At 40.0% G+C, this 17394-nt stretch overlaps 1 protein-coding gene across 1 annotated transcript in view; it reads left to right on the top strand.

Moving 5' to 3' along the window:
- Nucleotides 1-17394, top strand: part of CTNNAL1 (catenin alpha like 1) — a 58758-nt gene that overhangs the window by 10639 nt on the left and 30725 nt on the right. The window contains exons 2-3 of the mRNA XM_056333713.1: nt 9230-9419; nt 15616-15803. Of these exons, the coding sequence (XP_056189688.1) occupies nt 9230-9419; nt 15616-15803 (378 nt within the window). The remainder of the gene's footprint in view (nt 1-9229; nt 9420-15615; nt 15804-17394) is intronic.

Below are 17394 nucleotides of genomic sequence, written 5' to 3'. Positions count from 1 at the left end.
AAAAATAGTTTTTCAAAGGTCCAAATTTCAGTCTTTAAACTTTCATACATCTCTTCAAAAAGAGAAGGAATCTTGAACTTGAATTGTCTGAAAATTAAGATCTTTACGATCATCATCATTTCTATAGAAATTCTGAAGACACCTTCTTTGGGTGGAAGGTAGGGCAGTCCTGTGTCTTGTAGGGCATGTGATAATAAGAGTAAACAAGGTAGCTTTGATCAGTGGTGAGGCCTCACTGAGCGTTCTCCAGTGATCCTTCTACTCGTCTTCCATGTGTGGGAAAAAAGAAGGGAGGATGGCAGGAGTGCAGGTCAGGTCAGTTTTCATGTACTTTTCTGCCCCATATCCGCAGATCACTGTGGATCCCTGATTTTAAGGAGTCTGTGAAAAGTGAACGTTGGAAAGCAAGTGTATTTTTCCTTTACAACAGTGTTAGTAACATTATTAAAGTAATTCAAGCCTCCACACGATGTCTAAGAATCTACAGGCTGCTAGAACTAGTCAGCTGTGTTCATTCCTTTTTGTTTTTTTGGTGTTTCTTTGGAGTTCCTTTTCACAACAACTTGCAAAAAAAAGTTGGAAATAATTTAATCCCACTGAAAAATGTTTTCTGAAGTTTCCAGAGTTTTCATTGCTTTGGAAAAAACCCCACAAATCCTCAAACGCGAAATAACTTGCACTGGAGGAAATAAATTGGTGTCATCAAAGTACTACCTCTCAAGAGAACAAGTTCATCTGTATCACATTTTGGATAACCATTTTCTCAATGGTGTTTGGTTTGGATCTTGAAATTTAAAGGGCCATTGGTTTTCTAGGAGTGCATTCAGCACAGAGAAAGGGTATTCACTACTATAGTACAGTCTTGCTGTGAGACAAATCCTTTCTTTTGATCTCTGTAACAATTCCAAGAATGTGTAACAAGTACATAATAATCTGAGTTGTGTGTTTGAATTTGAAGCTGTGTACTCTTGCCTTTCCTGGCAAACTTTAGAAGAGAGTAGGTTTCGAAGCTTAGATCTGAAGGAGGTGAGGAGGACTGTTCTCATCCCTTCCAAATAATATTTTTTTACCTGTTGAAGCTGGTGTGCTTGTGAGAAGTGCACAATTACACGTTGTGGTGTTTTAAAATGAAATGTACACTTTGCAGTTACCCAAAAATCTAGTTATGACTGCAATGTAGTTGGTGTCTTGTTTGCTTGTTTATTCTCATGCTCTTTTCTCGGCACACATTTGGGTATTACAGGAGATACTAGGTTAGGTATACCAGTGATCTGATTTGGTAGGGCTGTTCTTGTGTTGCTTGTCAGCTTTTACTTGTCGCTGCAGGTCCTGGATTGTTCCTTCTTCCTTTTCAGAGGTGGCTTATCAGCTTGTTAGACACTACAGGATTGCCTGGGGCTCTGCTAAGCATGTTGGCATTTGCCTACAGATAAGTGAACCAGCTTACAGGTTGTTAGTCTTATTTCATTTGCTTCCCTGAAGGCTTTTATGGAAGATGTGTACAAAAGCAATGAGAAGATGCTTTTAAAAAGCCTTCAGGTAAAGATACAACTACAACAGTCTCAATACCACAAGCGTAACAGAACTTGGCAGTCTTGAACTTGCAGCTTATTTGTACTGCCCTTCTATACACCAGTGCATAGGCAGTATGAGGAAAATACGTAAACAGGGAGTTGCAGGATCATACCACTCCTTGGAAGCTGTTCTTTTACTGACTTGTTGACTTGGGGTCTTAAATAATGCGTTGAGATCTGCACAACTTTGGCAAGAAGGGATTGATCACCCTTTTGAATACTGTGTAGAAGAAACTGTTCTAGTTCAAGTGTCCATAAAGCAGAGGCAGCTGTCTAAGTGTTTTCAGGATAAATAGAATATGGGTTCTTACAGTTAACTAGCGCATTAGCAGTTACTGCAGTTGCATTTAATTTTGGTTAATCTTTTCTAGCCTTTGGAAACTTTAAAAATTGGGTTTCTACAGTTTATTTGTAGGGTTTTTCTACAGAATAAAGGGTGAGTAGGAAGATAAGGCTTTCCAATTCTAAAAATTCGCAGAATAGCCAGACTTCTAAAAAATACTTTTGTCCTTGAATTTGTAGAAAATGCTTAGTAAGACTTTGACTGGTGCCTGGACAGGCATCTAACCTTAACAGAGTTGATTTCTAGGACAGGTAAGCAGGTAGTTCTTGTTCACTTCCTAAGATCCCTGAGGCTCGTCTTGTGTGACAAGTCAGTGTGTAGACACTTCTACTTGTAGACCTTATGGACTGGATGTCAAATGCCAGCTGCTGCTTCTGTGCTCTCTGACCTGTGGTTGTATTCTGTAGCAGATGTGGGTGTTGGAACAATGTGTGCTGCTTCTGGCTAAATGGGTCTGAAGACCTGTTTGTCCTTAAGTAAAACACAAGACTAATGAGAGACAGTACCTAAAATGTAGTATTAGAAGTTCCCCCTGCCCCCAAACTCAAGATGAACTAATAAGAGTATGAGCAGTGTGGGAAAGGCCTTTTTGACCAATTTTTCCACATGTCCGGTCAAATGCAACTAAATTTACTTACAGCACACTTCTATTGTAGGGTTTTGTAGCTTCTTCCCTAGTATGTAATGCTGTTACATTTTCTTAGCAAAGGCTTTCTATTCCTGGTATTAGTTTTTTTTCAGAAAGGAATTTTCTACCATTATGAAATTAATGGAAAGCAGAAGATACACAAAATGGAAGAGGAGCTGTGGTTCTAAGGATGCTGATCCTCATTGCGTAGATAAAATATTTTGGGTATTTTTTCTGTCAGGACAACTGATCAGTATGAGGCAGTAATAAATACTACTCCTGAGAGCCTATAAATTGTTCTGTGTACAACACGGTACTTACCCTATTCATCTCCCTCCCTGTGTTATCTTCCAACATGATTTCTCAGTTTAACTCATGTGTTTGTAGCAGTGGCAGTGAAATAACTATATTTTGCCTATTTTATGTATAGTTGTCCAGAAATACTTCCTGAAACCCAGTCTGTTAAGTATCACTTAGTTCTGTCATGCAAGACTTAATTACACTGACAATAAATAGACATTAGAATATTTTTAGCTAAGCATGCTGTCATGATGCTTCCTGTGCATGAAGCATTTAACGGCTTAAATGTCAGTATCTGAAGGCCCTCAAAAAGCTCTGAAAACAGCTGCTCAAAAACTGCCACAACTGAGCTTGTTTCCTTAAATATGAAGTATATCTTGATACATTATGGTTATATATATTAGTTTCAGTGAAGTATTTGTGAAAAGGCCGTTTTTCAGGGGCTGCTCATAACAAGTGACAAAAGATTGTAATGGACGTTTTCTTGAGACTGTACTCTCCTTAAACTGGTTGCCTCAAATCTCAGCTAAGTATTCCGTGGAAATACTGTTAAGAGCTTGCATTAAACAGAACATGAGTACCATCAAAAGGACTGCTTCCTTTCTAGGACCTGATCAGTAAATCCTCAAGTAAACCACATGTAACTTATTGCTCTTGTTCAAAGAGACTTGCAGGTAATCTCTTCAGCTGTTAACTCCTGCCCAGACACCACAGATGTTAGTGACTGGGTAATACATGACCAGAATACAACGGATTAAATACTGGGGAGGTGTTAAACTTAAAAGAGAGTTTAGATAATGTTCTTGGAGTCCCAGGGGTTTCCTTCTTCTAAAAAAAAAAAACCCCAACACAAAAAAACCAAACAAAAAACCCCTAAAACACAACAGTAATAGTTCTCGTCTGGTTGCAACTGGATGGGCTGCAGGGGAAAAGGAATTCTTCATAATCTGAAATGTCCTTAAACACTGCAAGTTTTCACTGATTCAGTTTTTGATATGCTCTTAGAATATCTTTGAAGGAAGGTGGTCGCTGAGGAGAAAGTGCCTTGTTAGGTTTCTTGTGGGTCTCTGCTTTTCTTCTTTTAACTGGTCCAAATTTATATCTTTGCTTTAAATGTTTAAAAGTCAAGAGCAAAAACTTTGCTTATTCTTTGTTTTAGAAGCCTAGCTTACTGGCCTTTTAGTGCTTACTGCTTTATCTGTATCCTGAAGCAGATAATACTGTATGCCTCTCCCCAACACCCTTCCTATTGTACTGCTTAGGGATTTTTTTTTTTTACTATGGTCTGAACTAGATTTAAATATACAGTCTTTGTGCTGCTTATTAGCATCACAGTTTCCTTCAGTTTGTCACTTAACATCCTAGTGAAATTCCTAAGATCTTGTTTACTAGTTTTTCAAGCCTGATTGTTAATTACAAGTTTAAATCTTGAAAAAATCTGAAACTGCAGTTGCTATTACCTCTGCTTTTTCATAACTTTACTTCAAATAGAGGATATGCCTGAGTGTATACCTGTCACTCAACACTTTGTGAAGGAAAGAGAAAGATACTTCTCAGAATTACACATTCTCCTTGTTTATACAGCAGTGTTTTCTGCGGGTGGCAGGTTACAAGAAGCCCATCTGTATCTGAAGAACTTTCCTCATGCGTTTGAAGTTATTAAGCATTTTACATTTGGTGTAGGTCTAACTCATGTTTCTAGAACCAAAGACAGCCCTCTTCCTTTAGCTGATATATATTTCATATCTTCCCTTATCTCTTTCTTTTATCATGACTTACCTACTCCTGTTTCAGGGCTATTTGTTACTTACTTTTTTTATAAGAAACATCCTATACACATTTTACTATAATAGTACAAGCTGCATTTGCAACATAACATTGATCACACTTTAAATAGGTGTTGCATGAAGCTCTTTGTCTTGGTCAAGCAGTCTTGAAACATACCAACTTCTGTTTTAGTTCTTTCACAATGTTTGTTTTTAACTGGAAAAAAAAAAAGAGGGAGCTCAACAAACTTCACTCCATTCTGATGTTAAGGTAGTTACTGTAGTGGCCCTAAGTTAGCCAGCCAGAGAAGAAATTATACCAGTTCATTATACCAGGAGGTATTTGCAAAGCCTCAGCTGCTGTGTATAACCGTAAGCTTCCAGACTGAGTTTAATCTGCATATACAAGCTGCTCTGGTGGGTGTCTAGAGTAGATCATAGAGTCGCAGAATTCTTTGGTTTGGAAGGGACCTTTCAAGACCATCTAGTCCAACCCCCCTGCCATGGGCAGGGACACATTCCACTAAATCAGGTTACTCAAAGCCCCATCCAACCTGGCCTTGAACACTTCCAGGGATGGAGCATCCCCAACTTCTCTGGGAAACCAGTTTCAATGTCTCACCACCCCTACCGTAAAGTGTTCTTCTGATGTCCAATCTAAAACTACTCTCTTAGTTTAAAACCATTGTTCCCTGTGCTGTCACTACAGGCCTTGATAAAAAGTCTTTCTTTGTCTTTTTTTATTAGCCCTCTTTACATATTAAAAAGCCGCAGTAAGCTCTCCCTTGAGCCTTCTGCAGGCTGAACAACCCAAGCTCTCTCAGCCTTCCCTCACAGGAGAGGTGTTTGATCCCTCTGATCATCTTTGTGGCCCCCCTCTGGACCTGCTCCAACAGGTCCATGTCGTTCCTGTGCTGAGGGCTCCAGAGCTGGATGCAGTGCTCCAGGTGGGGCCTCACGAGAGCAGAGGGGCAGAATCACCTCCCTTGACCTGGTCACACTAGGGTTGGCTTTCTGGGCTGCAAGCACGTGTTGCTGGCTCACGTCCAATTTTTCATGCACAAAGTGCTTTTCTGCAGGGCTGTTCTCAATCCATTTATCCCCCAGCCTGTATTGGTACTGGGGTTTGTCCCAACTCAGGTGCAGGACCTTGTGTTTGGCCTTACTGGTCTTCAAGAAGTTAAGATGACAGTGGTGATGGACCTGCGAAAACATCTGCTGATTCTTGCTTCACTTTGGGGTGGGATGGGGGGAGTATAGGGGGTGTCTTTTTTTGCAAAACTGTTGATCCCTCTGAAGAGAGTGCTAAAGAAGTGACAGAATTGTAAATTCACCCATATCTCAAATGAAAGTGTTTCTGAAAAAGTTGTTAAACTTTATTAAAGCAACATAAACTGTCACATCTTCATTTTTATCATTTGCATACCTCTACAGTAACATACGGTATTAAAATGCCCTTGATAGTTGGTAAGAGGCAGCAGGATTCCTTTCACTCTGCAGTATTAGTTGCATATGCATTTTTTTTCAGGGTTATGTAGAACATGTTTAAACTTTCACTAGTATAGAATGCTGTGGAAGGTGAACTTGCAGCCAGGACGTACATCCAACTAGTATTCCGTTTGTCTTAGGCCAGTGTTATTTTATATATGCTTCTGAAAAGTCAGTAAGAGTATGAATGTAATGTTGGCCCTTTGTTTGCATATAGCATTGGTTTGCTTAGAAATCAGTTGAGTAAACAGAGTTGTGACCCTTTGTCAAATCGGTTTTCTTCAGTGTTTGGTCCAGTGCTCTCTGTAGGCTTGCTGCCCATGACTAGTCAAGAATTTGCCACCTGGGGTTGTTAGATTAGCTGCCGTCAGGTATTTGATCTACAGTGCGAGAATTGAGGAGAGCTGCGTAGTGCAGTTGGTTTTAATATCCATTTGATATTAATCTGAATTCCCACTGAAGTGACAGTAACTGTGTGTTTTGGGGAGTGTTATTCCTCCTGTAAAATGAACGTGAAGCTGTTCAGATGTTTGCTTAGTTTACTCTTTAATAGGACACTGTTTTCATCATCAGGTAGTATTTTCAGTGGATGGACATCAGGGGTTCATAGGTTTTGGAGCTGAAGTTTGGTGAACTGGGGGACTCTTACAGGGACAGATTTGTTGTATGGATTGTGGAGAGTGGCATTCCTTTAGAGCTTAGGTACAAGTTGGAGAAGTAGGGCGTATGTAAGAAGGCAGTGGGCAGACAATGCATTTATGTAGTGTTGTTTTGTGTGAGGACAAAATATTTTTCTGTTCCCCTAGCAGTTCTTTGATAGAGCAGCACTGTTTATTGGAATAGTTCTGAGCTACACCCCCCTACCCCCCACTTTTTTTTTTTTTTTTTTTTTGTTCAGAGTGCTCTATGAAATACTGACATTTTTCATTGCAAAGAGTTTAATACTGTAAACATGACCAAACCAGTTCCTGGCATTCAAAACCAGCCCCAGCAAGGTGTTAAAAAACACCACTATTTCCACTGCCCCCCTGCCCCAAAATATGACTCAGTCATTTCTGAAGGGTAAGCCTTGGGCATTGATCAAATTATGAAGCGGAACAGTTCCTGCACTGCTTCCTGCTCTCTGACCTTGGATCCAGTATGAGCTACAGCTTCTGTGCTCTTGCCCTACCATAAGCTTGAATGGTAGGAGAATATACGAATGAATGATGATTTAGATATTTTTTTTTTGAGGAATGGGCAAAGACATATGTGATTAAGCTGATACAGCTGAGGTGTTTGAACACTGGAAGTAGTTCACAAAATTCTGAGATTCTGTCAGCAGACATCTTTGAGCTCCTGGGCATGTGGCTTACAATGAAATTCTGTGAGCATTTGAAGTCATGCTTCTGCTGAAAGGAGCACTTCTGCCCATCTTTCTCGAGTCTGTACCTTTTCCCTTTGCCAACAAAAGTGTTCATACAGCTATGCAAGTGGACTGAACTGGGGAACTGATTATGAGGAAAACTGAAATAACAATCACCTTTTCCACAACTTAAGTTTACCCACATTAGATAAATTAATTGCAAAAATGAGAGAGGAGGGCAAGGACAGGCACGACTGTCTTCGTTGGCAGCAGTGATTACTTTTGTGCTGGTTTAGGATGTTTGAGACGACAGAGTTCAGTTTCTGTCCTGCATCTCACTGGAAAATTGTTGTCATACCGAAAATGTAAAGCTCATGTAACTGATTGCAATGCAGTTTGTAATTAATTAGTTCTGGGGTGGCAGGATTGCATGCCATTGTTGTGTTTGTTTAATGTCTTGGTTGAGAAGTTGCTTCTGCAATCCTGCCTTTCTCTTTGGGTGGGAGAGGGATCTCTTTGTTTCTTCATGTTTGGTGTTTTGGGCAAATCTTTAGTTTCCCGCAGCCTGTGTGCAGCCCATCTCTGGTCAGTGTGATCCAAGAAGGAATGTGTAACATGATGTATGTAGTACCAGGCAGAAAAGCCAATACAGGATGTGGAGTTCAGAATAAAAATGCCATCACAAATTGTTTTACTGATAATTTGCATCAAAATGGCAACCTTTTTCTAAATGATAGAAAAAACAAACATCCTCAAATAAGTGTGATGTGTATGGTGGATATTTCAATGGCGAGAGAGCTTTAATACTTTAGATTATTTCGAAAAGGCAGATGGTTGTTCTTTTAGTGTGAAGGCTGCTACTGGTTCTTAAAGCCTGCTGTAATCAATTGAATAAAATGTGATTTATAAAGGTTTATATTCGTAAAGTCCTAGAATGATAGAGTGGTTTGGGTTGGAAGGGGCCCTAATGGTCATTTAGTTCCAACCCCCCTGCCATGGGCAGGGACACCTTTCACTGGACAGGTTGCTCAAAGCTCTGTCCCACCTGGCCTTGAACGCTCCCAGGAACAAGGCATCTGCAACTTCTCCATGCAACCTGCGCCAGTGTCTCACCACCCTCACAGTAAAGAATTACTTCCTAATATCTTATCTAAAACTACCCTCTTTCAGCTTAAAGCCATTACCCCTTGTCTTATTGCTACAGGCCCTACTATAAAAAGCCCGTCCTCATCTTTCTTATAAGCCTCTTTTATATATTGAAACAACTGCAATCGGGTCTCTCTGGAGCCTTCCCTTCTCCAGGCTGACTAATCCCAACTCTCTCAGCCTGTCTGAGAAAAGAGCCAAAGCTCCCAAATTGTAGTTAATGAGTTTGGTTAATTACCTGGCAGTACAAAAAACTTCCTAAGATTTCCAGTGCTGGCAAACCCAAAATGATGTTTATGTCTCGTATTGGACTCCTCAGCTTTTACTGTGCCTGTAGTGTGGAAGCCTGTTGAGAGACCTAGAGCAGTTTATTTTAAATGAATTGAGAGATTTTTTTTCCCCCCCTCCCATTTGCAGTATTAATGTGAGATAAGCTGAGATGAGCAAACTTAATTATACTTCAAAAATATTTTTTTTGTTCACTGAGAAGTTAAAAGATACCTTATGACTCAACACTATGTTTTATTAGTGAAGTATGGTAAAAATCTGTTAACTGAGTTCAGTTCAAAACTTGCCTTTAATACTAAAGTTAAAATGTCATCTTGCATAAAGTTCTAATAATTAACTTCTTGTTCACAGATAACTACTCTTATTAATCATAAGGATAAACCAAAGCGTTCAGACAAGACTCTGCAAGCAATTCAGCGAGTGGGCCAAGCAGTTAACCTGGCAGTTGGAAGGTTCGTTACAGTAGGTGAAGCTATAGCCAACGAAAACCATGAACTGAAAGAGGAAATGAGCGTTGCTTGCATCGAGGCAAGGAGAGCAGGTATGTAGTTACACATGAGATTGTGCTTGTCCCATTTTTGGCACGCTATTTTTAGTGTCAGGAATAATGTAGGAACTTTATTATTTAATTGCTTAACCGTCTTCTGCTGGTGCAGTCAAGGCCTGATCTGTTACCTGATTTTGTCGCTTACTTAAATTGCTGTCATCTTATGAACAGGGAATGGAACTGTGTGTTGGCTTTGATTTTTATAGGATCTTTTACCACAAGGAATTACCTGACTGCTCTTTGGTTTATGATGTTACTGCAGACAAAGTGCAGAGTGTTGAGAATACAGCTTGAGAGTTTATTGCTCTCAAGCTAAAATAATGGAGTATTTAAAGTAATTTGAGTGTTGTGCTATTGAGGTCACTACGTTCTAAATCTGAATGTCCGAATGAAGGTCAGTGTCAACCCGTATATCATCAGGACTCGGTAAGATGACTCATATCAGTCATGTGATGACTTCTCTCAGTAGAATGAAAATAATCTTACTTGCCTTTTTGCTGGATTCAACTTTTGTTGCAAACTTGCTCTGTGCATGGGTTGAATGTCAAATATGGATAATTGATTGAGCTGCCTGGTGTCACCTTCCTCCCCCCAGAAGCCTCTGTTCAGGCGAATAGTGGGTTACATTCTCTGATACTGTAAAAGAATGTCAGTGTCATACTAGAAACTACTCTCCTAGATATTGAGTGCTATTCCTTACGTAATATTTCAGTGGCTCTTAGTAAACGCATATTCTTACATCTGCAGTGCAACCTTCAAGAAGATGACATCTAGAAGAACGTTCCTTTTGTTGTTAGTGGTGGTGCGGTTTTGTTTTTTCTTTCAAATACTTTTGGATCATGGGAAATTCTAGTTGAAGCTTTTCCTGTTTGAGCAGGTAGATATTGTGACAGACATTATGCTTACTGTGGCTTCAGGAAGGCAATCTTGAGCTTCTGGATGTGGAGGCAAACAAATGACATTTGAACGCTTAGGTCTTGATGACCGCAGGAAGGAGTAGTACTTTACTCCAAGACATGGGTTACTGCACTTAAAATTGATCTGTTAAGATAAATAGTAGACTGGTGGGTGGGTGGGTGGGTGTTTTCTATCTTTTAAATAACCTCAGAAGCCTGAGAAACTTGTGTTTTGCTATCCTAGCTGGTGTATTTCTTGCTGAATCACTGTGCTGGTCTCAGACTTTGGGGACACAGTTCATACTACTTTTGTGATTAAAAAAAAAAAACAACCAAAAAAACCAAAAAACCTTAGCAGTTGGGCATGGTACTTCAAGAAATACTCTGATAATCCCTCAACAATGAGTCACAATGTCTAGAAACACGCTGGGGTGATGAATGATTGTTTTTGTGATATGAAGGACTATTCTAGATAAACCTCAGACTGAAAATTCTTAGTCACCCCAGTAAACTTGGCTGCGAACAGAAATGTCCTAATTTGAAAACATTCCATTTGTTATGTGAAGCATGTGTTTTCTCTTCAGAGATCCAAGTAAAATGCTGGCAAGCCCAAATTGCTAAAGTTTACATCGAGAATCTGAGCCGCTTAGAAGAGCGGTGCAGTCTGGATCTCTTTTTCTTGACTTGCCAGTTATGCTGTGGCTGAGTGCTTTTTCTCTGTACTGATGTGTCCACCAGGAACTCTAAAAATCTAAAACTAGTCTGCAGTATTTTCTCTCACCAAATGGTTATACTTTTTTACATTGTAAATTTTATTTCCTGTTACACAGTAATGTGCCTCAGTCTAGAGGAGTGAAGATACAGACTGCTTACTTTTCTGGCAAGCCTCACATTTACCTTGGCATGGGTCAGTTATTCTCTGAGCTACACATTTGAGATCTCAACCGAAGACTTACGTGCAAAATTCAGTACATCAAACGTGATTGATGCTGGTTTTTTCTTTGTTGGTTTTTTTTTTTCATGCCAGTATTGTCTCTGTGGACTGTTAAGTGTTGGACAAGGTAAGATAGTCCTTTGTGCAGATAAATTCTTACGGATAATTGTCCTGTAAATTCAGTCTCTGAACGCAGTTGCTCAAGTGCCATTTTGAACAACTTTGGTGTTCCCAAGCAAGCCAATATAATCTCCTGGCCAATTATAACCAAGAATATTGACACGTATGAAAGAATCCTTTGGCCCTTGGTATGGGCAGCAGAAAGCCCTTGCTGTATAGGACTGAGGATATTGTAGAGCTGTTCGTAGTTCTTTTTAGCTGATAAATTAGATTGTTCCTCAGAAATTAAAGGCATACTTTGTTAGGCGTAGAAGATAGATTTTAACACTAAAGGCTTTAGAACATGAAGTGTCTCAGTTGCTAAGAAAAGTAGCGAGTCTTTAAATCAACTGCATATCCTGCAGAGGCTTTGAAGGATGGCAGATGTTGTAGCTGTCTCTTGTGAAGGGTATAATCAGTGATCTTCAGTGTTTCAGACTTGTTATGACTATTTCCTTGTAATAAACCTTGTAATTTGACTCAAAATAGAATCATAAAATATGGCAGAGGGTCTTATAGCAGATTTTGCCTAACGTTACTCTTCCACTGTGTCAGTGTTTACAGTGACAGTATAGTAGTGGAATGTAACTCAAAGAAGCGCATTTTTAGATGCCCATCTGTGATTTTTTTCTTTTTTTTTTTTTTTTTTTTCCTCCAAAACTAGGAAAGACTGGTTAATTTAAGAGAGAAAACACATGTCAGGAATGAGTTAGTGTCATAACATTTTCAGTATTCTCTGCCAGTTGACTGCATAGCCCTAAAGAAAGACATGGAGTAAAATGGAAGCAATAAATAGCTCTCTCCTATTTCTGTCTTGTCTTATAGTACAGAGAAGAACTAAATTAAGAAGGCTGAAAACCAACAATTTAAAATGGGTAAATAGAATCACAGAATAAATTAGGCTGGAAGGGATCTTTAACTTCCAAGAAAGGAGAATGTGCAATTTCTGGTATACCTCTTACGCTGTTTCACTTAAAGTGGTAAAACTATTTTCTTATATGTTGTCCATTGCTTTCTGTCCTATCACCATACATGTCTGGGAGCAGTCTGTTTCTGTCTTGCTACCTGCCCATGAGATAAGTAGTTTGTAGTCTGCAGTAAACTGCCATTGGCCTTCTCTTCTTGAGGTGGAACAAACCCTTTTCCTTCAGCCTCTCCCCTTACACCACATGCTCCGCTATGTCAGTGTGCTCCCTGGTACCGGGGAGCTGAGAAGTGGACATGGTACTGCAGATGCTGTCTCACAAGTGCCAAACAGAAGGGAAGAATCCTTTCTGCAGCCTGCAGCCGCTAACAACCCAGCGTGCAGCCAGCCATCATTGCTGACTCCTGTTCAACTCTTTGTCCTCCAGGATCCCCATGTCCTCCCCCACAGAGGTTTTCCCTAGGCAGCTGATCCCAGCCTGTACTGTTGCGTGGTGTTATCCTGGCCCACATGCAGGATTTGGCATAAGGGCCTTGGTGGGACTTCACAAACTTCCTGTCAATCATCTGTTTGGCTTGTCCCTTTGTCTAACAGCCCTGTCCTCCAGCGTTATCACACACTCCCCCAGTTTGGTACTGTTAACACACTTTCTGAATGTGCTGGCCCATCATCCAGGGACCAGTTTTGATGCCTTGTGTTGGTCCCTACAGGACATCGCTGGTAACTGATGGCCCATAGGACTTTGCACCATTTATCACCATCCCCAAGCCCAATAGTCAGGTCCATTTTCTACCCACCTCATTGTTCACTTACCCAGTCTGTATCTCATGATTAAGTTACAAAGACATGGGAGATCATGTCAGAGGCCTTGCTAAAGTTGAGATGCACAGTATCCATTACTTCCTTTTCTAGAAATGGTGTTATCACAGAAGGCATTCAGGCTGATAAGGGACTATTCCCTCTTGCAGGTCTGTGCTGGCTCTTCCCTATTGCCTTTTACTGCTTCATGTGGTAATGGCATCCAAAATGATTTTAATAATATTCCTGAAGACTGATGTGAGGCTGACTAGCCCATAATCACCTGAATTTTTCTTGTTACCCTTCTTGAAAATGAGTGTTGCCTTTCCATCACTGAGAATCTGTCGTCGTTACAATCTTTCAGACATGATAGGAGAATTACAGTGACACTGAACTGCTCCTTCAACGCTCTCAGATGTATCATATGGACTTGTGTGTGTCCAGGTGGCTTAAATAGTCCTTGGCTTAGTCTTTTTACCTTAAGAGATCTTGCATCCTCATAGCTTATTCCCAGGGTAACTGCAGTTGCAGATCTGCAGGCAGAGGAGGAAGCCTTTGGCTGGTTGTCAGAAGTCTCAGGTTTCTAGGGCTGTTTGGAGCTTTTGACAGGCAGATGCTGCAGGTCTTTTTGTGTTCCCTGATTGCTCTTTGTATGACTAGATGCTTCACCTATGACTTGATAATTCATCTTCAAGGAGGTGAAGCCCACAGCATGAGAAATGGGATAATGATGTCGTGCATCCTTCCTTCATTACCAAAAGCACTTTACATCAATTTTAAAGGTTCTCTGTGTGTTTCTACAGCATTTTATGTTGTCACATATATTTTGAGGTCAAAGGAGAAGATTGAGGTTAATCTACTGACAAAGCTGAACAGTTCTAACTAGCGAGTGGCCTGAACTGAAATGAATTTGACTGTGCAGAAGGCTATGGCAAATCTGTTTTGCTGTTAAATTTCCTCACCTGACTGGAGGCTTGTCCTACAGCTTCACTGCTAGTGTATCTGGCTGCCCTTACTGTTTGAATGATAGCCGTACTTTTATAATTCCTCTTGCTTCTGTTCATTTTCAGGCCCTTCAGCTGTGGAACTCACCATCTCAGAGCAGACTGTTTATCGTATTGACATACTAGAGAGACCCTCGGATTATTTGTAGTGTGGTTTTTAAGACCTGGTCTGATGCTAGCCAAAGTACTGGAAGTTCCTTGCTATAGTGCAATATCTATTCAGACAACTTAGGAACTCAAGGGATTACGGTTGTCAGAGGAGAGAAATCTGTACATGAACACTATGAAGCATGAAGCTTTGTGGTTTGAAGGATGGTCGGGCCTTCTTTGTTCCGTAGTATTTGTGTGTGGTATTTCTGGAGTAATAACGCACCCTCAGGTTCTTCATATGGGACCTCTGGCTTGATCAGGCTTTTGGAGTATCTTGTCTGCTTAGGTGAATTACCTTAGTTGAGGTTTTGAAGACTAGTCATAGGGTTCTAAACATAGATCATATGTTTATGATAGGGGACTAAACATAGATCAAATGCTCTAGGTTTTATCTTCAGGGATGATCTGCAGGTTAGTTGTGCATTGATCATCTTATCTTGCATGCTAATAAAAAGCATATCTCTGAGCTTGCCTGAGTACGGTCTCCCAGCAGTCCTCTGCAGTTGTGGAATAGGAGACTGCTCTGCGTCTTTCCTCTGTTGCACTGTTATCTGGGGTACTCCAGAAGATTTAATTGGATAGGGGCCTGTGATTTTCTCAGACAAGCAGATCTGTTGGATTGTAGAATTTTTAACTGCATAAAAATAAGTGGGTCAGGTGGTCCTATTTTTTATCATACTAAATGCTACTTGAATAAAAAGATGCTTATGAATGAAAAATCAGTGCTTCGTCTTTTTTTCTCTCCTGTCTCTGACAACATACTCTTTGGTTGCCTGACTGAACATTAAAGCGCAATATTCTTACTATTGGAATCTCTTTATTCTTCATGCCTGAAGACTGCTATAGCAATAGGAAATCCATAAATTACAGGAATACTAAGTGAAATTTGGAAAGTGGAGTTTGTAGTCCTTCCTTCCTTCCTTCCTTCCTTGCTGCATCCCACTCCTTCAGTGGGTTGATGCTGCAGGTGTCGACACTGATTTGACTTGTGCTATTAAAATTGGAAAAATACCTCCCCTAAATGTTTTCTCTCTCCACGCTCCCCAGCTCCACCTCCTCCACATCAAATATCTGTAGACTACTGTAAGAAAATTAGTGTACATTACAGATGAAAGAATGAGGCAGTACTGAATAGTAATCCAAACTCTAATACGGAGGGGGTGCCACCAACAGTCAGTAGAAGGAAGTGAAGCGAAATAAAAAAGGTTATAGGTAGCTCTGAAATTACTGTTTTATCCCTCAAAGGTAAAAGTTAAGAATGCTTAACGGCCCAGTATGTTTTTCTAGAAGTATGAAATGTTAATTATTTCTTTTTTCCCTCTAGGTGAAACAATTGCACAGCTTACGGACGTGGCGAGCTTGGATCATCCAGAATCTGACAGCCACATAACGATCTTTACTGACAAAACGGGTGTGGTAAAAGCTGCGAGGTTGTTGCTTTCTTCTGTCACAAAGGTGCTGGTGTTAGCAGACAGAATTGTTATTAAGCAGATTATAACTTCAAGAAACAAGGTATTTCTAGCTTCTTTTTTGTTTTCTTAAACTGATACCTGCAGTCAATGCAAAAGAGTGGGGGTAAATTAAGTGGTATTTTCGTTATATCTTTAGGGGAAGTGCAAAATAATGAGGTAAAAATTAATGTCTTACACATGCTCACCTACCAGATATCTAAAAGGGGATGGCTCTAAGTCAGGAGGAGTAAAATACAATTTTCAGTGACTTTCTACATTTTATGTGACCTATATTGCTCAGTTGACTTAGTATGCTGGAGAAGACACTGCGTTACTGCTTATTTAACTTTGTTTGCTGCAAGGTGGGAAGTGTGTCTGTCAGTAAAATGTAGAAGCTTCTACATGAGAAGGTCAGGATGTTTGTACTGTCAGGATGAAGATGAGAGCACTATGAATATGTCTAAGGCAAAAAGCTGTGAAGAATGCTGATAAAAGTATGTGCTAGTGAAGTGAGCTTTGCAGATTAAAAGTTTTTTGTGCAGTTTAACATACATCTTGAAACTTAGCTTGAAACTACTTAGTTGATTTAAATAATGTATGAAGGCCCATTTAACCTCAAATGTAATATATTTCATGTACTGCACTGTCTTGCCTGTAGGATATTCTTCTCCCCCCCCCAATGTGCTAAAACAAAAATAGAAAAAACTCATGGTTGAAAAATGAGAGCCTGATAGGGCATGGGTTTTTCCATTAATTTTTGACTCGTAATCCAGAGCAGTGCCCCTCTTCCCCTTTTGATTCCTCCTGCTATCACTCTTCCTTTATCCCAGTTTGTTTTCCAGACATGCTGGTCTCTATTTCACAGCCTCTAGATCCAAGACACTTAGTTGAGTTCAGGATTCAAAAACTACCATAATACCTGCTTCAGTGTGGCTTTAGATTTGGCGGCAGTGATTTGCTACTGTCTTAGTGCTCTTTTCTTCTCCCAGTGGTTGGTGAAGGTGACAGCGGTTTTATCAATGTCAGTTTGTTCAAGTTACTTACAGCTTTGGTCTTTTCTTGCACTGAAGACCAGAATGGTGCATTTAACACCTTTTGCTGCCATTTGTGAGCTTTTCTTCTGCCATTGTCTGCAGCCATGCAGTGATCTGAATTAATTTACCTTTCCAAAAGTGGCTGATGTTCACACAGATTTAGGCTACAAAGTGACTGTTCGTGTATTATGAAGGGATAAGGAGGGTTATGTCCTTTCAGCAGCAGGGCATGGTTTATGGTAGTCTTAAATATACATGAAACTATTGTCATATATACAGTGACACGAATATAGTAAGCTTAAGTGCAAGTTTTTATTTTGAAGGTATTTAAAATGAAGTCTCATATTCCAGAGTAAGTTTGATTGCCATAGTCACTCTGATCTTTGTGGTCTTTTGGGTTTAACTGCATTCTCCTTTCTGTGCACTCTACATGTGTTTGAGAATGTCTGCTTCTGTTTATGGTACCAGTAGAGCAATTCACATCTCTAGGACCAAATTAAACAAATGAAGTGTACTCTATAAAGTGTGTCAGACGCTGGTATGATAGCAAAGTAGTTCTAGCAGTTCTTCCTTTAAGAAATATTGTGGTAGAGGGATGATGTGGTCAGGGATTTAAGA

Source organism: Falco biarmicus, chromosome 3 (genome assembly GCF_023638135.1).
Source record: "Falco biarmicus isolate bFalBia1 chromosome 3, bFalBia1.pri, whole genome shotgun sequence".
In the NCBI taxonomy this organism is placed as follows: Eukaryota; Metazoa; Chordata; class Aves; order Falconiformes; family Falconidae; genus Falco; species Falco biarmicus.
Note: the sequence above shows the minus strand (reverse complement) of the source record. Positions and strands in the feature narration are given on the sequence as shown.